Raw genomic sequence first — 25,000 nt, 5'->3', positions numbered from 1 at the left:
ATTCAGTGCTGCAAAACTGGCTGTGTATGGCGTTTAATAAATCCACCAACACCCCTGATGTTAGCTTATTCAAATGTCATGTCTTGTGTTAAAGTTGTTAGAATGTAAAATAGAAATACAGACAAGCTGAAAATAATAGAGAAATTACACTGTTACATTTACATTCTGCACCCAACCAGCTGCTGTTCTTTATCTATATTATTTTTTACAAGCAACTGTTCCTCTTATGTCTGTCGCACCATGGCCTGCCGCACTGTCTGCAGGTCCCACTTGAAATTCAATGATATTATGATAAATAGGCCAGTTTACAGTTTACAAACCTCTTTGTGTCATTATTACTCTTCAATTTAGGGACTCCATATTTAAAGCACTGACATAATCAGCAATATTATCTCATCTAAGTTATGTTTACAGTGAGCATTCTTACTGTAATGTACTATTCCTTCATGAATATACTTTGTTGCTGTATTCATGTTACTTGCATGTGTGATCTCACTTGTGCATTATTCCTAATAAAACTTGTTCAGGTGTATTATTCGGTAGGATTTCTGTTTTTTCATCTTTTCTAATCTCTTAGATATCTAATGTCCCTTTTCTTATTTATCTACAACAGGAAGTGTAAACCGACCAGGGCCGGTCCCTGCCTTCCTCAGGAGCCCACCTGTCATCCCATCCCCCCTTGACATGAAGCCCTTCCTCCAGTTTCCCCTGGAATCGCCTCATCCGGCAAGCATCGGCCTCTTCCACAACTTTAACACAGTGAGTGTTCACACAGCTCGTGAACAGGTTTTTGTGCACAGTGCCTGGGATTTGTTATCTCTTTGTTTTGCAAAGCAGCAGACTCAGTTGGTATTCAGCTGAGCCTCATATTGCTGCCTCATGAGTGAAGAAGACAAGTGATAAAGTGATAGGGATTTATGTTGTGTAATCTGAAATGATTATGTGACAGTTGTTTGCTTTTTACCCAGCACAGTGAGTTTCAGCATAATTGAGAAAATGCCCAGCCGAGTAGTTCACCGCAATAAAATGAGTTACAGCTAATCAATTGAATAAATGGCACAGGCCGTGTTCTCCGCAGTCAGCATTTTCTTGGCTCCTTCTCATTTCTAGATTAGGTTTCATGTGAAGGTCAGCATGGTCACAAACACGGATGCACAAACAAACACACACACTCTATCAGTCAGCTCATCTGCATGCGCTCAGGCATAATGACCCCTCCGCAGGTTTATCATTCATTCTCTCTTTATCGAGGACATTTAGCGTTGCCACATTCAAATCACTCTTTCTATGCACAAGAACAATTCACAGAAGTATACAATAGTGCTGTCTGCTGGTGATGGACGGTCACAGCTCCCTATAAACCATTATTCAAAAGAAACGGGGACTCTCAGGCTTTGCTTTAGAGGCTGCAGGACGTTAAAGGACACAGAGAAGGTCAAACTGGCGAAAACCTTCAATTACTGGTATTATTGTTTTTTTAAACATGGTTATATTCCTGTTTGGAGTTCTGTAAGTTATGCAGATATCTTTCTGTGTGTCCAGATTTATAACCAATTTTCATATACTTTTTCATATATATACACCGATTTCTTGCTCTAAGAGATAACCAGCACAATGAAACACTGCGTAGGAGGAGAATTCTTTGGACCAGTTGTGCTAGAACAGTCTTTCTTTCTTAGATGAGTCTGAAGCAAGCTTTTTTTCAAGGTTTGAGCCATTTTCTAGCATGAGGTTTGGCCATTATCAGGTTGGGACACTGTTCACAGTTACCCTCTCATAAGTATGAATGTGTGAGATGCATTCTCATAATTGGAAAGACTCCTGACTGATGCCTAGACTGCACAGGGGACAGGACGCAATGTAAATAGTGTGCTGCTGGAAATGCAATGTTGCTTAAACGGCACATTAACAATGGAGGACAAGGTTATTGACAAACCAATGCAAAAACAGTCTTCATATAAAGCCAGAAGTTCAGTACTGTCTATTATGTGTCTGACAACGTTGCTGACTGTCAATTTTCAAAGCCTTGTCCCAACCAAATAGTTTGTAATGTGTAAATGAGTTACAAAAACAGAGACTAAATCCAAAAATTAAATCTAAAGTAATGTTACTTTAAAACCTCAGCAGTTGGGAGCAAAGTCAAGCTTAGTTCTTTTGCCTGATGGTCTTGTGTGTAGCTCCACAATCCGACCTTACAACCTTCCAAAAACAGACTTTATTGCTTATCAAATGTGAGACAACAGTTCTGTTGTGACTATATCATAAATGTGCCGATACTATGATTCTCCCTGTTTTTAGCACAAAAATAAATAAGATAAGTGAATAATGGTGAAAACTGTCTGTGGACACAAATCAGTGGATTAAGTTTACATAATTATTTCCTGTTTTGTTGTAAGACTGTGTGAAATAATTAGATACTTAAGTGACATTTTTTTTTCAGAAAATTATTTAGTCTGACATCACCTATTAAAAAAACACTATTGACACATAAGAGCATTTAAGAAGTCTTTGAAATCAATAAGAAGTGGCTAACTTCTAACTTTCTTCTTCCAGCTTCCTTGTTTAAAAAGTGCAACGCAGATTCTTTTTCTGTTTGGGATCTGTGTTTGTAAAAGCACACCATCTGCAAGCAGAGGTGTCATGAATTCACCTGGACTGAATTCTTAAGAATAAAAAAGCAACGTATGTTAAAAAAAACATATGGCACAACTGAGGAATAGAACATTATTGTTGCCAGAGATGTGGAAAGAATGCATACACAGTATGACCACAAAAGCCCTATTGTTCTGTATGAGGGAGGAGGAAGTGAAAAAGGAGACAGAAAGTGGAATAGTAAGTTAATGAGGTCGTAGCAGCAGAGACAGATGCACAGACGGAGAGCCTGATGAGAACAGGTGGCCATAGAAAGGCGGCAAGAGACACAGTGACGGGACACCAGGGAGTTCAACATGCTGGACTACAGGCACCAGTAAGACACAGACTGGACAGTGGGACCCGGTTGCTAGTTTTTACCTGCCATTTGTACACATGCAAAACACTCATGAAAAAAATGGGCACATATAAACAGACAAATCTAGATGGGGATACAGGTCTCCACATGAAAAACACAGAACAAGAGAAAGGGAAATTGAAGAGAAAAGACGGTGGGGGGACGGTAGGAGGCTCGAATCTAGTGATATTTCTCACCTTGGGTAAGCAGGGTTTTCAGACCACTTACACGTCCCACAGTGCCTTAAGCTTAGTAGCGTAAATGGTCTCATTAGGTAACATGCATTCAGTCTGAGTTTGAGATGAGAGGCTGAATTAAACTACAGTGTACTTTTGACTGTTTAATGAAGGCAACACCCAGCACTTTGGTTTTTGAAGCCTTCCAGTGGGTCAGAGAGCTCATACAAGTCACTGGGGTTGTCTAAAAATGAAGCAGTAATCCTTCTGTAAGACAATAACATGGTATATATCTGTGCTTGAACTGGAACAAGGCTGGCTGTTGTAGTTCAAGGTCTTAATTTGGCTTATGAAATTGATATTACGTTTTCCCATTACTCTTTTATTCCACTGTTGTCACTCTCAACAAGATCTTATCAAAAATGCAATGTACCTATTATCTTACACAACAAATTTACTGTATTGTTTCATCGAATACGGTGGTTTTCATAAGATGATAAAGAAAAATAGGTTTTGCAAAACACAACAACAGGAATTCTCTGAGATAGGGAGTCTGTAATTAGGCCTATCTAAACCAAGCATGAAATAAGGCATTTGAACTGCAACCAAGAATCCAGGCGCAGGCAGCTGCACCAGCTGCTGCTGAGAAAACATGCACCTTCCTGTCTACATCAATCATAGCTCCCTCTTCAATTCAAACCTTCTCTTTTATATGTCCCAGCATCATCCCTGCTTTAGCGGCTCCTTCTATCATTCACCTGTACTTTTTCTTCAACAGCTTTCTCGCTTGTCCAAGTTTACTCAGCTGAACCTTTCAGCGCTCAGCAGATTGGAGAAACACTGCAGTCTGAATTTCTCATGTGCTGCTGAATCTTTGATGCGGGCTCTGGGTTTTCTCTTCTCAGATGGACCCTGTCCAGAAGGCTGTTATGACGCACACCTTCGGGCCACCTATGGTGAAAACAAAGAGGCCAATAATCTCCTGCAACGTCTGTCAAATACGCTTCAACTCGGAGGTATGAAAACCAAAACAGTTGAAATGAAGAGTGGGCTTTGTGGGTAAATTTGGTGAACTTTGTACTTGATAAATCCACACCACAAACATCAGTTTTCTGTATTGCGCAGTTTGAATAAGCATTAGGCTGTTGAATTAGTGACGCCAGCCATTAGTATATCTAGCTAACAAATCAGTGACTGCATTAATTACACAAATATTCTGGCTCCTCAGTTATTTCCCTATGTACAATCCTAATTCCAAAAAAAGAAATATAGAAACTTTCAAATATCATAAACCAATAGTTTATTCAAGACAAATAGAACATAGGACAGTGTTTACCACATGGTGAAAAATATTGGCTCATTTTGAATTTGATGACTGCAACATGTCACAAAAAGTTGAGATTACAAATTAATGTAAAAGCAAGTAGTTTTTAAAAAGAAACAGCTGGAAGAACTTGTTGCAACAACTTAGATTGATTAGCAACAGATCAGTACTATTAATGGGTATAAAAAAAGAGCACCGTGGAGAGGCAGAGTGTCGTAGATAATAATCGGCTACAATGCCATTTAGTTTGACTGGTGTAGCTGTAATTATGAGAAGCAGATTTACAGGACGATAATCTGGTTAAGTAGAGCATGTGAGGATATCTATGTAAAGTGATCTCGCTGATACTAAAGGCCCTGCAAGGGCCCTGCACCTGCACTCTGCACGTGTTAAATCATGTCCAAAAAAGTGAATGATCTGGACTCAGTGTTCTTGACTGGAGCAGGTGAAAAGTCGGTTCACAGTTTCTCAACTCCAATTTTAGCTTGTTACAACAGAAGGGTGGGGGCAGAAATATAGACGTCCCTGTTTGCTTAACTGACACTGTGATGTCTGGTAGAAGTTTCTATGGGATATTTTGTGAGAGAAGTTTGCTTCTCAACAAACAATACAGAAGGACAGCAAGGGAAGCTCCTGAGAATTTGCAAAAATGCTTTTTTTTTTACAGTAAATTGGGTTTGCAGATATGTTGATAGATTAGAGAATATGTCAGCCCCGGGAAATATGTATCAGGTCTTTAAATCTCAGCCTGGTTTACACAGTGGGTCCACCCCGATGAGGTTTTAATGGACAGTTGTAAGATTTGTGTGAGCGTTGGTGTGAAGCAGGAGGATGGACCTCAACTCTTCCTCTTGGCTATTTCAAAGCTGATCAAGCACATTTTCTGCATTTTACTCTTGACAGGCAACGCCTTGCCAGCACGAGGCAGGGGGTCTGAAATAAAAGAGGCCTAAAAAAAAGTCATGTAACTTTAGAGGAATAATTTGAGTGTCCCCATTAAAAAGCAAGTAGTGTTAAGTGAAGCTGAAAAGCAAATAACTCATAACGGGAGCATCCAAAAACAACTTACTGACATGACTGACATGCTCTAAGGCACATACTGGGCCTTTCAAAGTGGGTGGTGAGTGTATGTATATGTACAGGGGCATTAAATGTTTGAATGGTTTTATACTACTTTTCTTCAAATTATGAATTCAGATTAAGAATTTTACAAATTTTTTTGAATGGTAACAACATTTTTGGGGTGAACGTCCTCCATCCAAATACTATGGATTGTCGTCAGGCTAAATTAACTATACTTATGCTCTGAGATCACGCTGCCTCTAGTGGTCATGTGAACAACTACATGGGAATTGTAAAAATGGTGTCCATGCAGATAACAAGGGGTAACAGTCACCTTGTACAAACAACGTATCCAATCCCTAACTATGACCGTTTTCTAATCCTGATCAAGTGCTTTCAATTTCTAACTCTAAACCAATGTTATCGCCTAATCTCAACCAGGAAGTGGCAAGCATGTTTCAGTAAAATGTCGTTGTTATATTCAAACTACCGGTATGATCATTTGCATTTGTGCAACTTGTGGCATTATCATCAAAAATATGTGTCTACTTTCTGAAATAACAAGAAGAGTGTCCTGATGTACAACAAAACAATGACGTTTAATTTGAATGATGATTCAAAGTTGAAAGGCCTCTGACAGATGGAAAAAGCCTGGTGTTTATGACCTTCCGCCGTAACCTCTAACCTAAACATGAGCAGAAATCAAACAAAAGCCTGATGTACATGCCTGGCTAAAAATATTCCACTGCTTGAGTGCTAAATATTTGCACTTTAAATGCAGTGGTGTGTAAAGGACACAGGCTAGAAAGAGGTAATCTGAAACCTGTGTAACACTGCCCTGTTCAATGTGAAGGGCCACACGATTATATCTCTTCTGCTCAGACCTACATGTTCTCACATGATCTTTTTTTTATTCTCTTGAACATATCTATATTCCTAACGCATGTGAGTTTACTCAGTGTGTATGTATGAAGAATGTGTCTTTGCTCGTTTTGTGCATGTGTTACATGGTGAGAAGTCTAATACTCGGACACCTGTTTGGCCTACCGGCTGTTGTACTTGTGAGCCACAGCGTGCATCTGGTCTGCTGCAGCTCTACAGCACTTTCCACAGTAACCTGAGAGACTAGGAACTAAAGCATGATGGACATTCTTTAATAATGAAGGGATGCTCTGCTTACAGAGCACTACTTGGCTTACTCATGCTGTATTGGCTGCAGTGTTGAGGGAAATAAACACTTTTCATTGGGCTAATTCATTCTTTAGATATTTAGATATTAAGGATTATTATCACCATGTCTTTCTTATTGATATAAGAAGCTGGTAGTCAAAGTGAAAGAGGCAGATTGGTTAATGGTCGGTGCTAAGAGGCAGGTGTTTCTCCCTGCTGCTTCACTTTTTCCCCACATGTTGTCATTATACCACTGCAATCCATTGCAGGCCACAGAGGACAGATTAGCCTGCCAGTGTTCAGCTCAGCTCTGCTGCAAGGCTGACGTCACACCATGCTGCATTAGCCATCGTCACTACTGCTGTAGCACACTTGACACCTCTCCCTCTTTCTTCCACCCTCTTCTTGTTCTCCTCAGGCAACACATGTTTCATTACCACCCCCTGTCTGTAAAGAAACTTTCCATTTTCATTTTCCTTGTCAGTTTTTATGTCCCTGCTTCTCCTTATGTGAGGTTCCATAGTGCGTACCATCTCCTTCTCTCCTGCTCTCAAGCTTCAATCCACCCCCTCCTCCTGTCGTTGCTGCTTGTCCTCTGTATAGTAGATTTGGCTGCTCGACCAGCTCTATCAGCTTTCTGTGCCTTTGTCGCTTCATAGATAAAACATCAAAGCACACCCTGCTTAGGGAAGAAAAGGATTTTATGAACATTCACTTGCTCTCATTCTTTCCTTAAATCCGTTTCTGCTTCTTCATTCATTCAAATCCTACTTTCCATGGCTCTGTCGGTAGCTTCTAACAGTCCATTTCACACACTACACTGAACTAAATGCATATTTGACCATATTTATATATCATCAGCATTACCACAAAAAGAGAGATAGAACACAGCACTTGTTGGCTAATCAAATCCAGCACGCAATTCAACTTTCCAATGCCCGTAACCCAAAAAACAGTCAGGCAGGTTGGATGCCTGTCAGTGATGGAAATCAGAAAAAGGCTTTTTTATACAGTGGAAAACTTTTTTAACAGCTGCGGAAATACTGTCAACAGTGAAATGATCCATGTCAAATCCGAGAACATGTCTGCAGCTCATAGGAAACATTTTCACTGTAAAAGGTTTTACTGCTAAGTTTAGATATTTCTAAAAAGAAATACTCAACTGAATTAAATCACTTTGATAGATGGTAAAATAGATAAGTACTAATTTTAACAGAGTAACTTGTAATGTTAAACCTTTTTCATTTCAAATCCATTCATCCATCCATTTTCTATACCGTCAATTGGGTCGCGGGTGGGCTGGAGCCTATCCCAGCAGTCATGGGGCAAAAGGCAAGGTACACCCTGGACAAGTCGCCAGTCCATCACAGGGCCACATAGAGACAAACAATCATGCACGCTCACACTCACTCCTAAGGACAATTTGGAGTCACCAATTAACCTGACATGCATGTTTTTGGATGGTGGGAGGAAGCTGGAGTACCTGGAGAGAACCCACGCATACACAGGGAGAACATGCAAACTCCACACAGAAGGGCCCTAGGCAGGGATTGAACCTGGAACCCTCTTGCTGTGAGGTGACGGTGCTAAACACCACACCACCGTGCAGCCCCTCAAATCCATTCATTCTAATGAAAAGAATTATGCTTGAATTGATTTTTATTATGACCAATGACGTTAACATTGAGGGTCATAAGAACAGTAAAAGTGTTAAAAGTGTAAAAACTCAAGTAGAAAAAAAGTTTCAGAAAGTTTATGGATTGTCTGGATTGCAAGGACAAGGTAGAAAACTGGATATTTCTCCTTTCCGAGTTCCCTGCTGTCGTTTGTGTGTTGATTCACAGGCCTTCGTCTCCTAACCTAATTGCAGGGCTGCGGGAGCAGCAGCCAGAGGGGTTGTGTTACATGGGCAGAGCTATATCTGCCTATCTGTCATCACCAATCAGGATGAGGGCTATATGGGTAACTATCATTGGCAGTTAATACCGCAGGCTTACAGAGGCATCCTGGACACGTCTCAGTCGTCCCTCTTCCTTAGAGCCCCCAACATGTACCTGTCACGCGCCTTATGTGGGTCTCTAAGCCATGTTATTGATACAATGAAATATATCCAACTCCAGAAGGTTTTTGCTTGTGTATACACATGCACATAAAATCACATACACAATCTTGTATTACTGCTTTAAGGAGCTTACATGGACTATATCTGTGCACTAACACCTCACTCTTTCCTTTGATTTCATTGATGCTGGCATGCACATATACAGTATATTTGGAGTTGAAGAGCAACACAAGAGTATTTCCTAGAGGTATACTCATACTGGATAGTTCAGCGCCTCACGATTTACATCCAACGGCAATGTTGAATAACTGTGCACTGATCCCTGTGTGTAGTGAGGCAGAAAGTGAGGGGTCATTGTCCAATGGCACGGTCATTGTGTGTGGTGTTACAGATATCCATGGAGGAGAATAGTGTTATGCCAAAAACAGATTATTTCAATTGTTTTCACAATCTTTCTCAAACCTTAAACCTGGGTTTTAGTTTACCAGATCATTACCAAGTCTTAATACATTAAATATCTCCCTAACTAGAAACATACCGAAATGTGCTGTTGTTGGAAGGGGGTATTTTTGTGGACACATATTGGTGAGTAGTTGTCTTTAGAACTACGTTCCTCAGCTTTTGTACAACTAATCAAATTTCAATTACGTCAAATTAAATTGAATTGAATTCAATTTTATTTCTATAGCGCCATATCACTTTAAAAATACAGGCCCAGTCATTGTTATATAATCATCCACCCATCCCTTTTCTATACCTGCTCTATCAGTCAGGTTGCAGGGGGGGCTGGAGCCTATCCCAGCATGATATTGGGTAAGAGGCAGGGTACACCCTGGACAGGTTGCCAGTCCATCTCAGGACCACATGAGACAAATATGCTTTTTGAGACACCAATTAACCTAGAATGCATGTTTATAGATAGTGGGAGGAAGCCAGAGTACCCCAAGAGAAACCATGCATACACAGGGAGAACATGCAAACTCCACACAGAAAGGCAGGAGTTGAATCTGTAACCCTCTCGCTGTGAGGTGACGATGCTAACCACCACACCACCGTGCTGCCCTTTTATGCAACCATATGCAAATCAAATGTATTATATTTCAAATGAGTCCAGTTCACACTGGGCCAACTCAAGAAAATGTTTCCTTGCTAAGGAAACCAACAGTGGAAAGAAAAAAAAACTCCCTTAACAGGAAACCTTTGGCAGAACCAGACTCAGGAAGGGCTGCCATCTGCCTTGATTGGCTGGGGGTTGTGACAATAGAAAAGAGGGGACAACAAGCACCATAACACCAGACTGGGGATACCTGCTGAGAAAGAAAAACACAAGTTAATGACAACAATAATGTTATAAGTGCATGGGGAGTAAAGACAACAGAGTGAGGAGAGGAGCATCATGGTAGGTCCCCCAGCAGTCTAGGCCTATGGCAGCATAACTTGGGATGTTTCAGGGTCACCTCAGCCATCCCTAACTATAAGCTTTATCAAAAAGGAAAGTTTTACGCCTTAAAGTTAGAGGGCGTCTGCTTCCCGGAAATATATTGGCAGCTGGTTCAACAGAGAGGGTCCTGATAACTGAAGGGTCTACCTCCTATTGTACTTTTAGAAACTCTGGGAACCACAAGTTAACCTGCAGTCTGAGAGTAAAGTGCTCTGTTTGAAAAGATATGATGGAGCTTAGTCATTATGAGCTTCATATGTGAGGAGACCAGTTTTCGATTAAAGTTTGATTCTGAATTTAACAGGGAGCCAATGAAGAGAAGCTAAAACTGGAGAAATATGATCTCTGCTGTTATTTGTCATCAGAACTCTGGCTGCAGAATTTTGGATCGGCTGGAGGCTTTTCAGAGAACAGCCCAATAATGAAGAATTGCAGTAATCCAATCTTGAAGTAACAAATGCACGGAGCAGTTTTTCTGCATCACTCTGAGACAGGATGTTATGGCAATATTACGAAGGTGAAAGAAGGCAGTCCTAGAAACCTGTTTTATATGTGAGTGAAAGGACATATTCTGCTTAAATAACTCCAAGGTTCATCACTGTAGAACTAGAAGCTAAGGAAATGCCATCTAGAGTAACTATATAGCTAGTTTCTTCCTAAAGCTCTCAGGTCCAAAAAACAACAACTTCGGTTTTGTCTGAATTTAGAATAACATGTTCAAGTCTCTGTAATAGAATGCTGTGATCAATTATATCAAATGCAGCACTGAGATCCAACAGGACAAGCACCAACAGAAATCCGCTTTCAAAGGCTGAGAGAAGATCATTGGTCATTTTCAGCAGTGCTGTTTCTGTGCCCTGATGTGCTGTGAAATCTGACTGAAACTTCTCAAACAGACTGTTTCTGTGTAAATGATCACACAGACAATTTTACAATAAAAAAGTTTTACTGGTCAGATTTTAGGCTGAACCTGTTCATATCTATAACTGCAAGAAATAGAACAACTGACAGAGAATTAAAAGTAGAACTTTTGGAATAAATCCATGTATTATTTCCAGGGAATTCTTGAAAGGCAATTAGGATCTAATAAGATAAAAAGTAATGAAATAACCCAAACTGGGGAAACTCCCCCCAGCAAGAGTTCATATAAATGCCTGACATCTTTTTCCTGAATGTTGAACTGATTCTTTTCAGTGCACACTTATTTCTTTTCTCTCAGTAACTGACTGTCAACTGTCACTGGTAGACCCATTTTAGATAATCCCACCACTCAATAATCATCATCAACTCAGCAGGCCAGTATGGTAATTATACCAGTAGTGGAGGAAGACAAGAGTATTCCAGAGGCTAATTCTCCCTGACAGTTTCATCAGAACATCATATAACCAGTCTGTGACACCAACTGAGGGATCCACAAGCAGAGGACAGGCTCAGCGAGTTACTTTAGAATAGGTTTAGATAGAGAAATGGCGGCAGGGGATGAGTTCCGAAACTGGGGGAGTCAGAGAAAATATGGCAAACTGGTCAGATTGAGTGGTGGGTGGAGCTGAGATACTGAGCTGGACTGGAGCAGGTAGAGGTTGTTGTGAACTTGAGGCCCAAGAACAGCTCTATCAAAGTTGAGGTTTCATCTGCTAAACTCTGAATTCACTATCTAAGAGTGAGGAACAAGTAATAACCTACAAGTTTAACTATAAAACCGGTGAGGGGTAAGTGAGAAGCCAAGAAAGATATATTGCAGTTGTTGGCAGAAGGATAGGATTCGGGAGTCCGGTTTGATTGCTGAAGAATTACAACCCCAGACACACCTGTACACATACACACACACACACAATTTATACATGAATTTATACATACTTAATTCCTACCTTAAACTCCTTTTCTTAGTCCCTCCCACCAGAGATGTGAGCAGAGCAGATGAGGACAGACATGGAGAGAGACAGTTGAAGTTACAGGGGATTAAGCCAAATGAGATGTCCTTGCTTCAAAGTCACCATTTTAAAGTGATGTCAATTAAATATGAAGAAATGCCAGAAAGACCTCTGAAAAGGATACACTGATGTATCTGTGTTAATAGCTCATCCAGCAACCCTCCTCACTCCTCAGGTCCTATCTCATCTGGCTTGATTTGAAGAATTAAGATGTCTGTCCAAAAATTTGTCTGTGAATTATTTCCAGGTCACAGGCAGGAGGTCAGAGAGAGGAGATGAGGGGATTGAAATAAGACAGATGAGATGAGCCTAAGGACACAGAAAACTTGCAAAACACAAGAGGAAGGGGAATAAAATATTCACCTTGAAAGGAAAAAAGAGTGAGGTGTACAGCAAGAATCATGACACAGAAATTTGCTGCAATGCACTAAAAACATTTCATTATTTAACATTTTTATTTCTAAAATATGCCACAGTTTAGTTGAACATTCACCTTCAATCGTCTCTTTTATTTTTGCTGTAATCTGAGACATCCACCCCTGGAGGCCACCCAGCCCATCCACAATGTTTGAGTTTTGGTTTGATTGACTTGCTTTGCTTCCAGTCTTCCAGCCTATCAGTTTTATGCTTCAACTGTTTTCAATAAGCAGTCATCGATGCGAGTACATGAACCTGTTGTTGTTCACACACCGTTTACAGTCAAACAGTGCAGCATTTCTTTGTGTTCATTCATTCTTTTTATCTGCCTGTTCCCACTTCTCATTTTGCACTACTTTCTGTGAATCTTTGTGGTGTTTTAGAATTTTGGTATTTGCTCTCTGTCTGCTTTGGTTGCTCTGTCCTTGCCTACCTGTGTGAGACCTCATTATTCTTCATGAATTTGGATTCACTTATACCGTGATTGGAGATTTCGGGAGTTATACCAATCAGAATCCGATCCAGGAACTTCAGAGCTCTTTTAAACACCATGATTTAGTTCACAAGCATATTTCTCACATAGCTTCACTATTACTTCACTAAAAAATGGAACAAAGAAAACCAACATAGCAAACAAAAACAATAGAAAATAGAAATAAAATCAAACAGAATATTTCATCTAAACCTGTGACATTTCTTGTTGTTTTGTCAGAGCCAGGCAGAGGCCCACTATAAGGGGAACCGCCATGCTCGAAGAGTGAAGGGTATTGAAACATCCAAGACGACACGTTCACAAGATGGAGACAAGCAGCACCCTCCCCCACCTGCTTCACCCTCCCCTCCAGGCCTCATGCCTTCCAGCCCTAAGCCTGATCCTAATCATAATAAGCAGGGTGAGCATCACTTTTGAATTATGATGTTACACACACACACACACACAGAGGAATAAGCACAGATGTACAGGTATAGCACTACTGTATGACTTAACCGAATAGATGCAAACTGAGCAGATACCAGTGTCTCTTTCCTTTTGTCCTCGAAACTCTGCAAACCTGCAAATTCGATCAAGCAAAACTTATTTGTTAATAGCAACCTGCATGACAAAGATTTAGCTCAAGAATAATATCAGAAAACAAAGAGTCCCTAAACCTCATCAAGCTGACGTGTCATATCACATTGGGCCGGCCAGACCTGCTGGCAGGTCCAGATGGAGCCACACAGCAGTGTGTTTGACCTCAGAGAAACAGCGCAACAAGCACAGCACTAGTGCTTGGGGCATCACATTATTCTCAGACTTTTTTTTATCATCCCAACAGGATGATTAATTGTCTGACTTATGGTTGGTTTTCTATAGGCAATTTTCTGACCAGAAAACTTTGTACTGCTTACAGATGACACTCAATCCTGCCCCAACTTGAAAGAGCCACCTTTGACCTCTAACCGTCTTCCAACACCCACAATGAGCTCAACAGACACAGAGTGCCCCCTCTTGCCGTCTGTCAGCACGCCTTTGCCATCCTCTCCCTCCCCCTCTGCAGCCCTTGGTATGCCCTCTGCAGATACAGCAGCGGCTGGTCTCCCTGACACCCCGTCCCCAGCACCTAGCCCGTCTTCAGGAGAGTCCGAGGAAGAGAAAGCCAAGAAGCTTCTCTACTGCTCCTTGTGCAAAGTTGCTGTTAATTCCCTCTCACAGCTGGAGGCACATAACAAAGGTTAGTCCAACATACAGTACATTTATTGGAGCATATGCACCAAATGGGGAGAATAAATCTCCACAATATATACATTATGTACATTATGCATTATAAATAAGCTTTAAATTTAAGCAAATGGATGGAACTGCACTCATCAATGTCTGAAAAAAATCGGCATTTTGTATAACTACCACTTAGTGGCATGAATGTCTGGCTTAACACCATGAATTAACTTGCTAAAAATCTCACCATCTACTCTAAATGTCATCTCACTGAAGTAATGCAATTATGGGAAAACCTTTATATCTCTACATATGTTATATAAGTTATATAACTTGTAGAGCTTCAGAGGTTTCTATCATGTCATTCTCATGAGGTTTCCATTTATAATGGAACTGCTAATGAACATCCTTTTCTTTTTCACCACTTGAAGGACGTTTTGCCCGCATGGGCATAAAAGAAGAGTGTAAGAGCCAAGGCAGAACAATCTGCAGAGTCTCAAATTCCCATTCTGTTTCAGTTAGCCGGTAGCAGTAATGAATGGGGGACGAGGACAGGTGATAGATGACACATTTCTTAGTTTTCCCTTGCAATCTTTACCTGTATCTTTTGGACAAAATCTCTTAGGGTACTTTTGCGTATTCTGGAACGGGATGGCGAGGCATTTTTTTCTCAGTTGTTACAGTGGTTATTAGTGTGAAAAGAATTCACTGTTAAATTGAGAACGAAAGTACATTTTTTCCCTTTTGGAGACAAAAGATAAACATCAAATTAGTATAAAGAGACATTTAACATGGCCTTACTTACAGTCAAAGATAAGTCTTATCTTTTTGTTTTAAGGTACCAAACACAAAACTATCCTGGAGGCCCGAAGTGGTCTGGGACCCATCAAAGCATACCCACGCTTGGGTCCTAAACCCAGCCCTGAGCAGGGAGGGGAGCTGTCCTCTGACCCAAACACTCAGGAACGCACCTTCCACTGTGAGATATGCAATGTCAGAGTCAACTCCGAGCTGCAGCTTAAGCAGGTGAGAAATCCACATACAGAGACCCGGAATAAATTGTTTTACATCAAATGTTGGATTTGTACCTTTTCTTTCATGTTGTAGCATATATCAAGCAGAAGGCATCGGGATGGAGTTGCAGGGAAACCTAATCCTCTTCTTAGTCGGCACAAGAAGCGCACAGATTTTATGGTATGCACTGACTATCTTTAAGATATTCTACATATTCCAGCTCATAATCTCATTATTATACAGTTTTTGAGTTATTTTGATCTTCATTGTGTCTCTCAAAGGAACTTCCTAAATCTCTCGGGGCTGGACTTTTACCAAATCCTCTTGCTGTTGCTGCAGCAATGGCAGCGGTAGCATCCTCAAATCAGCTGGCACTACGTCCCCCTGGACCCTCCTCCCACCCTCACCCCCATCACCACCTCCTACAGGGAACACCCCTCAGCCTGCTGAGACCAGCCCCAGGTCCCATCCGTACAACACATGGGCCAATCCTCTTCACTCCTTACTAATAGTGAGGGGACAAGGATGAATCAGGAAGAAGCACACTGTGATATGGAGACAACCATGTGCCACTGAGAGCCAAATTTGCTGGTCTGTCTGGAACTTTTGTTTCATTATGATGACATAAATAGTACTCTTCATGGTGTAGAGGTGTTTGTTTCCATCTTCTCCAGGTCACTCCGTCACTTAACTATCAGTCAGTGGCCAGCATGTCTGTGCACATAGTGTGAAGAGGAACCTATAACCAAGTTTCTATCAATCCCTCTCCGAGTATGTTCCAAACTGCTACTAAATGTCCTCATTTATCACATGATCCGCTGCACTGGACTTAAGACCCTACCTCTATTTTATTTTTAATGTTCTCTTCAGTGATTCATCACCAATACAAAGCATCAATATTTTCAAACATGGAGTTAGATGTAGTAGTTGCCTCGGATGCTAGCCGGCATCATACTGTAACTGTCATAGTAAAGTGGTTCGCACCACTGTAAAGTTCTGCTTTTGTGGTTAATGAAGAGAAAAGGCTCCCACAATTTGCATATCATTTCTGTAGTTTCGTGCAAGCATTTCCACCGCATTTTCACAGTCTATACTTACCTCTGTGGTATATAAACAAGAAGTGGGAAGAGCAAAAGCGTAGAGATGAAGAAGTAACTGTTTGTGCACCATGCAGCTAATGGGTATATGTTATCATGAGCTGTGCACGATGCAATAAGGTTAGAAAAATACTAAACAGAAAACAAGAGGGAACACCCAAGCTGTTTCTATCATTACTGAATTACCACTTACAGCAACCATGTGGGCAAAAGTCTCACAAAGCACACAAGTGAATACCTGTGGTGAGTGGTCTGCATGTCAATATCTTCCATACATTTAAAATGATAACCTGGCATTTTCTTGTCTGCACTGCACTGCTGAAAGCTTTAAGTGTCTTCATGGAATAATGTCAACACCAGGAGCACAGCAGGACAATGGTTCATTTATGACTTTAGCGGCAGGTTACTGCAACATGTGCACACAAAAATTAACACATTTTTACACAAGTCCATATGTGGAAAGAAGAAATGGTGGTATGAAAGACACCAGCATTATGCTATCAAAGGACAAGAAAAGGACCATAAACACGGAAGAGTAGATGTATGCAAGAAAAAAAATAAAGATAAAACACACAATTTTTTTAAGGTATATAGGATTGTGCTGGGACAAAAATTGTTTTGTTTGTCTGCTCTGCTATGTGTAGTCTGACCTTCCATCACCCAAATGTCCACTATGGCTTGTGAAACATTAGATGGAAGCATCAGGAATTGGGAAATGTAGCAATACTTTGAGCACTCCTGCTATCTTTTCTTGTCAACTGCAATAAAATGTCAATAAATGTATTAACTGTTACTTAGCAGATGTAATGAAACTTTACTGTAAATGTAGATTATTAAAAAAAAGAAAAGTAGTTCATAACGGGGCTTCCTAATTGTTGAATTTAAACAAAGTCATACATAATATCATTAAACTGAATTTATGGTTGTAAGAATTGTTCATTTGTGATTATTTTTTTTAATTAACATTTCCAAATACAATGACATATGAAAATAGAACATAAATTCCCTTTGGTGTAGAAGTAATTAAGTAATTAAGATGATGTGAGCTCAGAAGTCATTAGATATGTAATTCAGTCTCGGTAACAAATAGCCAACAAACCTATTTACCAAAGCAAATCCACATTTGCAGGCATTTGCAGGGTGGCATAAACAAACATAGCGAGAGTTAGAATTGTGTCTGTCGAGCTACCTAAAAGATGATTTCACATAAAACAACATGCTTAGAGGAAATCCGACAGTCAGAGGAAAAGATAACCACTGAGAATCACACCAACATGAATAAACGTGGCAGTCGTCAACTTCAAGGTGAGAAACTGAACAGCTTTTTTATTGTAATAACATTAGAAAAGACTCAACAATGACTCTGTTTATCAAACCTTCTGTGCAATGATGCAGTTAAAAGGTAAATGGTCTGTACTTGTAAATATTACCTTTTTAATACTCAAAGCACTTTTACACTACATGCCACATTTACCTATTCACTCTACCAGCATGTCTTAGACACAGTGCTTTCTTATACGCACTCTCACACATTCATTGAGATTTTGTTTTGTTTTGTTTGGTGTTGTTTTTACAGGGTCTGTGATCAATAGCTTCGCTGATCATCAGCCTCTAAGATACTGAGAAAATCTAACGTGGTGGCAGGAAACTCCTTGCTGCCTGAATGCACTTTGTTGATTTTTCTCTCATATATGTCGGTTGACAGAATGCTGATTAATCAGACAAACCAAACGGAGACCATTCGAGCCTTCGCCTTGGACCCACGTCTGAGGACACGCTTCAACGTGCTCATTGTCAACCTGGCTGTAGCTGATCTCCTCTACTGTACCATACTGCAGCCCATCTCCGTTGATTCCTATCTACACCTCAGATGGCGCAGCGGTCAGCTCTGGTGCAGCATCTTCGGCCTGCTCCTCTTCCTCTCCAACTCTGTTTCCATTATCACTCTCTGCCTGGTTGCAGTGAGCAGATATCTCCTGGTTGCAAAAAGAGCATTGTTTGATCGTGTATTTTCTAACTATGGACTTATTCTGCTCCTGATCTCAGCTTGGACACTGGGTCTGGCCAGCTTTGGCCCACTCTGGCCTGTGTATGTGTTTGTGCCTCAGGTGTGCACATGCAGCTTCCACCGTACCAGGGGTCATCCCTACACCTCCATCCTGCTAACTCTCTGCTTTTTTGGTGGTCTGGGCTGTGTTGAAACATTCTACCTGCTCATCTACAGACGAGTTAAAATTGCATCACAAGCTCTGCTTCGTTACAGGTTCAGCCGACGCTCATCCAGGAAGAAACCTGCTTCTCCAACTCAAGGGTCTAGAGAAATTGAAGAAGAGAGCTTTGTGGTGAGGACAAGCAGCTTTGAGAGATGCAGCCAGTTTGTAGAACTGGACCAAAATAGAGATGAGATCACAGATGAGAAGCCATCGGACACTTGTCAGAATCTACCCAGACATCTGCCACTGATGAAAATTCATTAGCGATCAAGCCTTCTTCAGACATCAACCCTGTACAACCTTCAACCAGACCTACTCCTGCAAATTCAGCATCATTGTCCAACACCACATTCTCAGATGATGATAAGGAATTCAATCATGTGACATTTATCTGTTTATGTGTTTTCATTGTTTTTTTTGGCAGGATAAGTAAAACTAAAGAAAAAAGAAGTTACCAAACTAACCAACAGAAGAAAGAAAAGACAGGCTGACAGTTGGACACACAAATAGACTGATCAAATGACTGCAAATTCTGACAGGGTTCCACAGGGAAAAGACACCAATTAACTGTCAAGGAGCAAAGGAAAATCAGGAGGATATATACTGAGGAATAAGATACAAATTAGCGGCTGGTGAGGCCATCGGCAACGGAAACCAGCTGTGACACAGAAAGCTGTAAAACTAACAGAAGTGAACAAAAGAACAGGATCTACCAAAATAAAACAGGAAATAATAAAGTCTGCTCGCTCCAAACTGCAAGTCAGGGACTTAAATTCACTAACGTGCAAGTTTGGTTAGACAGGCTGCCATGACAAAGAACACTAGAACAACAAATAGGAAGCTCTCAGTCGTAAAAAAACATAATCAACATTAACATAAACATGCTTTATCCTCTCAACATAACATTGTCTTCATAACAAATGGATTGGTTTGTTGCTGCAGTCTGAGATATCACAAATTGAATCTCTGAAGTAATTGTTATATTCTATCTTCTTTTGGATATTTTTTAAAATGAGCATTTGCCTTAATTGCTACACTATGAATATTACGATTATTTAGATTTGGATTGAGAAAACCATATGAAAACAGCCCTACAGGTTTCTTATCATAACCTGTGGCCTGATGTACGAAAAAGATGAAGACCATCAATAATGTGTGAGGCTGGAGGTAGGCTGCCACAAAACTCTTGCTGTTTGATGTGCAGCGTCTCAGACATGTCACAAGCAAAATGTTAGATACTCTAAGCTGTGGTGCGCAGGATTCAAATGCTTGTGCTGCCACACTGTGGTGAGAGTTCATGTAAGTAGTAAGAAGGCTTTAGTTGTGTCACAGAAGCCAGAACCCATCATGTAACTCTATGCCATAAACAGCTCCTACACTTATACCATGGATCCAAATATGAAAACAGTGTCATTAACAACAAAGTCCACAGTGATCATAGCTGCAGCTGTGAACTTCAGCTCTGTTTTTAAGCGAAATTGGATAAGTCACTAATAATTTCAGTCTTCCTCTGTATTTGTTATTAATCTACTTTCAGTATTGCTCTGCTCGTTAAGGTTTCATACTTTGGTTTTACAGAATGGTCTATATTTACCTCTCTGAAACAGGAAGTCAGTGCTCAGTAGGAAAAAAACTGCACGGTGCAAAACTTTTACAGTCAAAGCTTTGTCACTAGAGCTCCACCGTATACAGTCAGTGAGGTTTACTCTTATGGCGAAGTTAGGTATTGTGAATAAGAAAACTATTTATGTAAAAATGAGGGAAAATTCACTGTAAGTTTCTTCTATTGAACTTTTTCTTTGTGACTCTTTCATGTTATCTGTCATGTATGAATTTTTTTTGGACATACTCAGACTGACAGACCTATGCTCCTCATTTTTCTCATTTCCTCAGCGGAATACAGCAGTTTCACTTTCCACAGCCCAGTATCACAATACTGTATGATTAAATGCATCTCCATTGCTCCATTTGTATTGCATGCTCATCTTTACTACCATATCGTGCACACAACCCTATACCACCAGCACTGATATACAAGTAAGAACTAACCTTGACAAACAAGGATTAATAAGGGTCTAATGCTGTATCATACAAATACAGTTAATAAAAATGAATGAATAAACATAGTTTTAGTTGAAGTTGAAATAATTACCATACAGTAACTGTTAACAAATTATGTTCAATCAATTCTCCTCTGAATTAATGAAGTGAAACCCGATGATGTTCTCATTTCTCTTGGAGTGTGTAGAGAGGAAAATGAACACATGAAGCAGTGGGATTAGAGTTTGAAGAAGTGTTTGGACCATCCTTCAGGCTCTGTGCGACAGCACATTTTTTTTAGAAGAAAATGACGGATACTACATAGAGAAAAGGACATAAAACTGACAACAATGGATGACCGAGCCAGAAGAGACGGATGCTGTTGTTATGAATGGGACTTGAATTCCTCCTTTTTCTGCACCTCTGGGGTTGTGGTTGTGAAGATACACCCAACATCCCAAAGCTTTCTTCATTTATTATCAGTACGAAGACAGACATAAGTTCACCCCGATGCCAGAAGAAGGTAAGAATTCAATGACTGCTTTGACTCTTTCTTACCTCTGGAATTAAAGTGGTGCTCATAAATGAGGTGTTTTCATGTTTTATCTTGAGGCAATTGAATTCTTGATTTGATTAAACTATTCTTATTATTGTGAAGTTGAAGCCCTTAAGTTTCACTTCATTATCAAAGGAGATGAAAGAGTTACAGTGGTTCACTCAGTCTGCTTCATTTTGAAGTTGCTGCTGATAGAATCAGACAAGTCAATGAAGAGAAAGTTTTGAAGTATATGAAGTCTGTGTTTCAAACTTTAAGGAAGTTCATTTGGTGTAATGTCCCTTTGTGGTCATTCATCTGACCTTTTGTCCCATGTTTTAAAGTCAGAGCGAGAGAGATTACTGTGATTTCAACATTGTCCTTTTTTTTTTTTTAGCATACTTATATGTAGCTGACAGGATCCCTTCACTTACTGTAGAAAACAGTGTTAATTCAAAACATACCCAAAAAAGGTGGCACATAAATGTTTGGAGAGTCAAAAGTTCAATTTTTGTCCCTAAAATATAATAGATTCAAGGATTAAAGAATCGAAAATGAGAAATATTCAAGTCAAGTATGAATACCTCAAAGTAATAAATTACATTTCCTCACTAGCCCCAAATGTTACTGTTTAAGGAGCTTTTATCAAATCCGAATCCAAATTGTCAAAGCTTTTATTTAATTTAACAAAAGACCTGGGATTATATGTTTTTTCATCATGTACATTCTTCAGTATCTTTGGACTTCTATGTTACATTTAAGCATTTAAAACCTGAATGCATTAGTGGATTTTCTATGTCTTCCATTCCCTTCTTAGTGTCAATAAATTATACTGTCTTCTAGATACAAAGTAAACTTGTGTATCTTCCAGATTTCATTCCAAGATTTCATAATACCAAGCCGACAGAGAGCAACTTGATAGACAATGACCTGCCCTTTGTATGTGTCTGCACAGTCTACAACTCTCCCTAATGCTTGTGTCTACTTTTACCACCTGGCTATCTACATGCTAAATGCAAATATTAAAGAGGCTCCTTGGAGAGATAGTTAGCTCAGTTTTACTTAAAAGGTTGATGTCCTAATTGGGTTCTTGACATTCTTTCAAGTCTTGAGACTTGAATATAGCTGTAAACCTCCTCAAAAGGCAACTCGGAACTTTGAAAATTTTGTTATCAATAAAGCAATTTTATAGTCCACAAATAATACAGTGTTTCAAAGCAACAGCCACGTATATATTTGCTATTATATGTGTTTGGTAAAGTTCAGAAATCACAAAAGTAGCCAGGTATGTTGAGTTTGTAGAAAACATCTGTCGCATTAAGTGTATTACCTTATATGACACTGATGATTCTCTTCAATGGTCCATTCACAGAGAACTTAAACCTAATAAAAATTGTTTCAGTTTCACAAAGTAAAGATTGCTTTAAAACTTCACCTGAAACTCAAAATTCATCTGCTATCACCTTTTATCAACTGGATATAGAAAATTGGTGTATGGGCTTATAAAGAGGTGCATAACCCCAAATTACGTCAACGATCTTTAAACCCTTTATGTGCCTGAGCTCACTGGAGTCGGGGCTGGTGCTCTGCCTCTTACTTCAATACATCGGTTGATAACTCCTAACACAATACTTATTTTTTACAAATAATTCTATTTATTTTTCTCTCTGGATTATAAGAATGTTCTGTTTGATTGAGAGTGCTTATGTAACAATTTTATACAATAATATCATTCTGAATCTACTGATAATAACATCTTATTTATTTGATACATGCAGTGGCTCCCTATAAAATCTGTATCATGAAGATGTCATATAGCTTAGCTGTGTCATATAACAAAACTGCACTGCTTTACACGGTTCAGTGGTTCCTAATATGAAAAGATGGATCAACAATGTCCGCTTCGTAAGCTGCATTTTAGCATAAATGTTGCAATTTTTTTCTTCTCAAAATGACATTGTTGTGCAAGTGTCTGCAAGTTTTACAGAATGGTTTATTTTCAACCTCCTGTGATAGAAACAGGAGGTCTACAAATCTGTCTTTGGCGTTAGAGCTCCACTGTAAGCAATCCATCATGTTCACTCTCACTGCCTGCAAATGAAAACATCTTGGTTCGAATCCCAGCTTTGGCCCTTCTGTGTGGAGTTTGCATGTTCTCCACGAATATGCAAGGGTTCTCTATTATGGCTTCCTCCCACCGCCGTAAAAACATGCATGTTAGGTTAATTGGTGACTCTAAATTGACTCTAGGGGAGGATGTGAGCATGTTTGTTTGTCTCGATTGTCTCTGTCTGGCCCTGTGATGGACTGGTGATTCATCCAGGGTGTACCCCGCCTCCCCGCCCAATGACAGCTGGGATAGGCTCCAGCCCCTACCGTGGCCCTGAGTTGGATTAAGCAGGTACAGAAAATGGATGGATGGATAATGAAAGTATTTGTAACTTCTGTCAACTCTCTAATGTTTTTATGACAACTCCTTGGATTATTTTTTATGTATTACCTAAAAAAACAAGTTTAGATTCATCATCTTTTCTTACTTGAACCATTGAACATGAAGGAGACACAAACTGAACTGAAACAGACATTTTAGGTTCATAATGATGTTGTTTCCGCAGCACAGCAGTATAATACTTAATGATTGTCTGTTTCGCAGAAGCAGCAATTATTTGATCATTGTGCTTATTAACAAACACGGGAATTCATGCAGTTATTCATTCTCAGGAGTAAAATACTAGAATTAGGTATAATACACAAGGATAACATCTGCAAAAAGGTCACTTTCTGAAATTTAAATACAAACAAAATCCAACGAGTTCCAAATCAGTCAAATGCTTGTAATAGAAAGTAATTCTTATAGGCATTGTATTGAGTGTTACTGTGCATAACCTACAAATGACCTCGCTGCAAGGTACCACCCTGTCCTGCTTTCTTTAATTCTTCTTTACAGTGGTGGGCTTGTTATAATGAGATAGCTGCACTTTAAGGGGGACAGGGGTGAGGCTGAAATTTACGACTGTGTCTGGGTAACCTCAACTGTGGTTGGGGAGGAAAGGTAGAAGAACAATCAACTATACCCAAGGAGCGATGACGTGACAAGTGGTAAATATAACTGAGTGTCTTTGCCTCAGTGGTCAGAGCAACTCTGTATTTTGTACTGTGTTGTTCTCTCTTGCAAGATATTATTATAAAAGCCTTTTATCTCAGAAGAAAATAACTGACTCTGCATTACTAAAATTTCCACCACATGCTCCTTTGTAAATAGTAGAAAGACAACATATCAAACATTAAAACTGAGATTTTTTAAAAATCTTTATATAAAATAAAAATACATCCATATCTAGCCATTTGTTTTGAAAGATTAAAGGTGTTTCCAAACCTTTGAGCGATACTGTATGCTGTGAAGTATATGTGTTACATGCCAGCACCGTAGAGAGCATCCCAGAGAGGCTGATTCTTACAGATATTAAGATGGAGGAGGGAACAGGTTCCCCTCACTGTAAAAGACTGCATGGGCAAAGATTTCAGCAGCTCAACAATAACAGACAACATTGTGTTGTGAAAATAACAGCATGGACTCTTAGAGACATATGTCCGTTCAGTTCATTGCTGCAGCAGCAAATACAAGGTGAAAATCTTTCAGAAAATAGTTTTGCATCAAAAAAAGTTTTTGATATTTGTATCAGTTTCTGACTCATGTAAAAGTACATGAAAGTATGAGCAATGCCAACCTAATGTGTCATGCTTTGTTTAACTTCCTGTGTCCTGCCCCTCTGCCCCTTGTGTCTCTGAGCTGCTGAAATACTCTGTCCAGTGAGGATTTTAAAACTTTTTCC

The 25,000-nt window shown here is 39.8% G+C and overlaps 1 protein-coding gene and 1 pseudogene across 2 annotated transcripts in view; both read left to right on the top strand.

The window, feature by feature from the left end:
• LOC140303515 (zinc finger protein 385A-like) overlaps window positions 1-17,266 on the top strand; it is a 33,329-nt gene extending 16,063 nt beyond the window's left edge. For both annotated transcript variants that reach the window (XM_072382288.1, XM_072382289.1), the window contains exons 2-8: window positions 614-759; window positions 4,071-4,181; window positions 13,285-13,465; window positions 13,964-14,284; window positions 15,107-15,294; window positions 15,376-15,462; window positions 15,564-17,266. In XM_072382288.1, the coding sequence (XP_072238389.1) occupies window positions 614-759; window positions 4,071-4,181; window positions 13,285-13,465; window positions 13,964-14,284; window positions 15,107-15,294; window positions 15,376-15,462; window positions 15,564-15,791 (1,262 nt within the window). In that variant the 3' untranslated portion in view covers window positions 15,792-17,266. The remainder of the gene's footprint in view (window positions 1-613; window positions 760-4,070; window positions 4,182-13,284; window positions 13,466-13,963; window positions 14,285-15,106; window positions 15,295-15,375; window positions 15,463-15,563) is intronic.
• Window positions 17,267-18,070: 804 nt separating this feature from the next.
• LOC140304025 (G-protein coupled receptor 84-like) lies at window positions 18,071-19,567 on the top strand (annotated as a pseudogene).
• Window positions 19,568-25,000: the final 5,433 nt, after the last annotated feature.

The sequence above is a fragment of the Leuresthes tenuis genome, unplaced genomic scaffold, assembly GCF_036924035.1.
Source record: "Leuresthes tenuis unplaced genomic scaffold, fLeuTen1.0.hap1 SCAF_3, whole genome shotgun sequence".
In the NCBI taxonomy this organism is placed as follows: Eukaryota; Metazoa; Chordata; class Actinopteri; order Atheriniformes; family Atherinopsidae; genus Leuresthes; species Leuresthes tenuis.
Note: the sequence above shows the minus strand (reverse complement) of the source record. Positions and strands in the feature narration are given on the sequence as shown.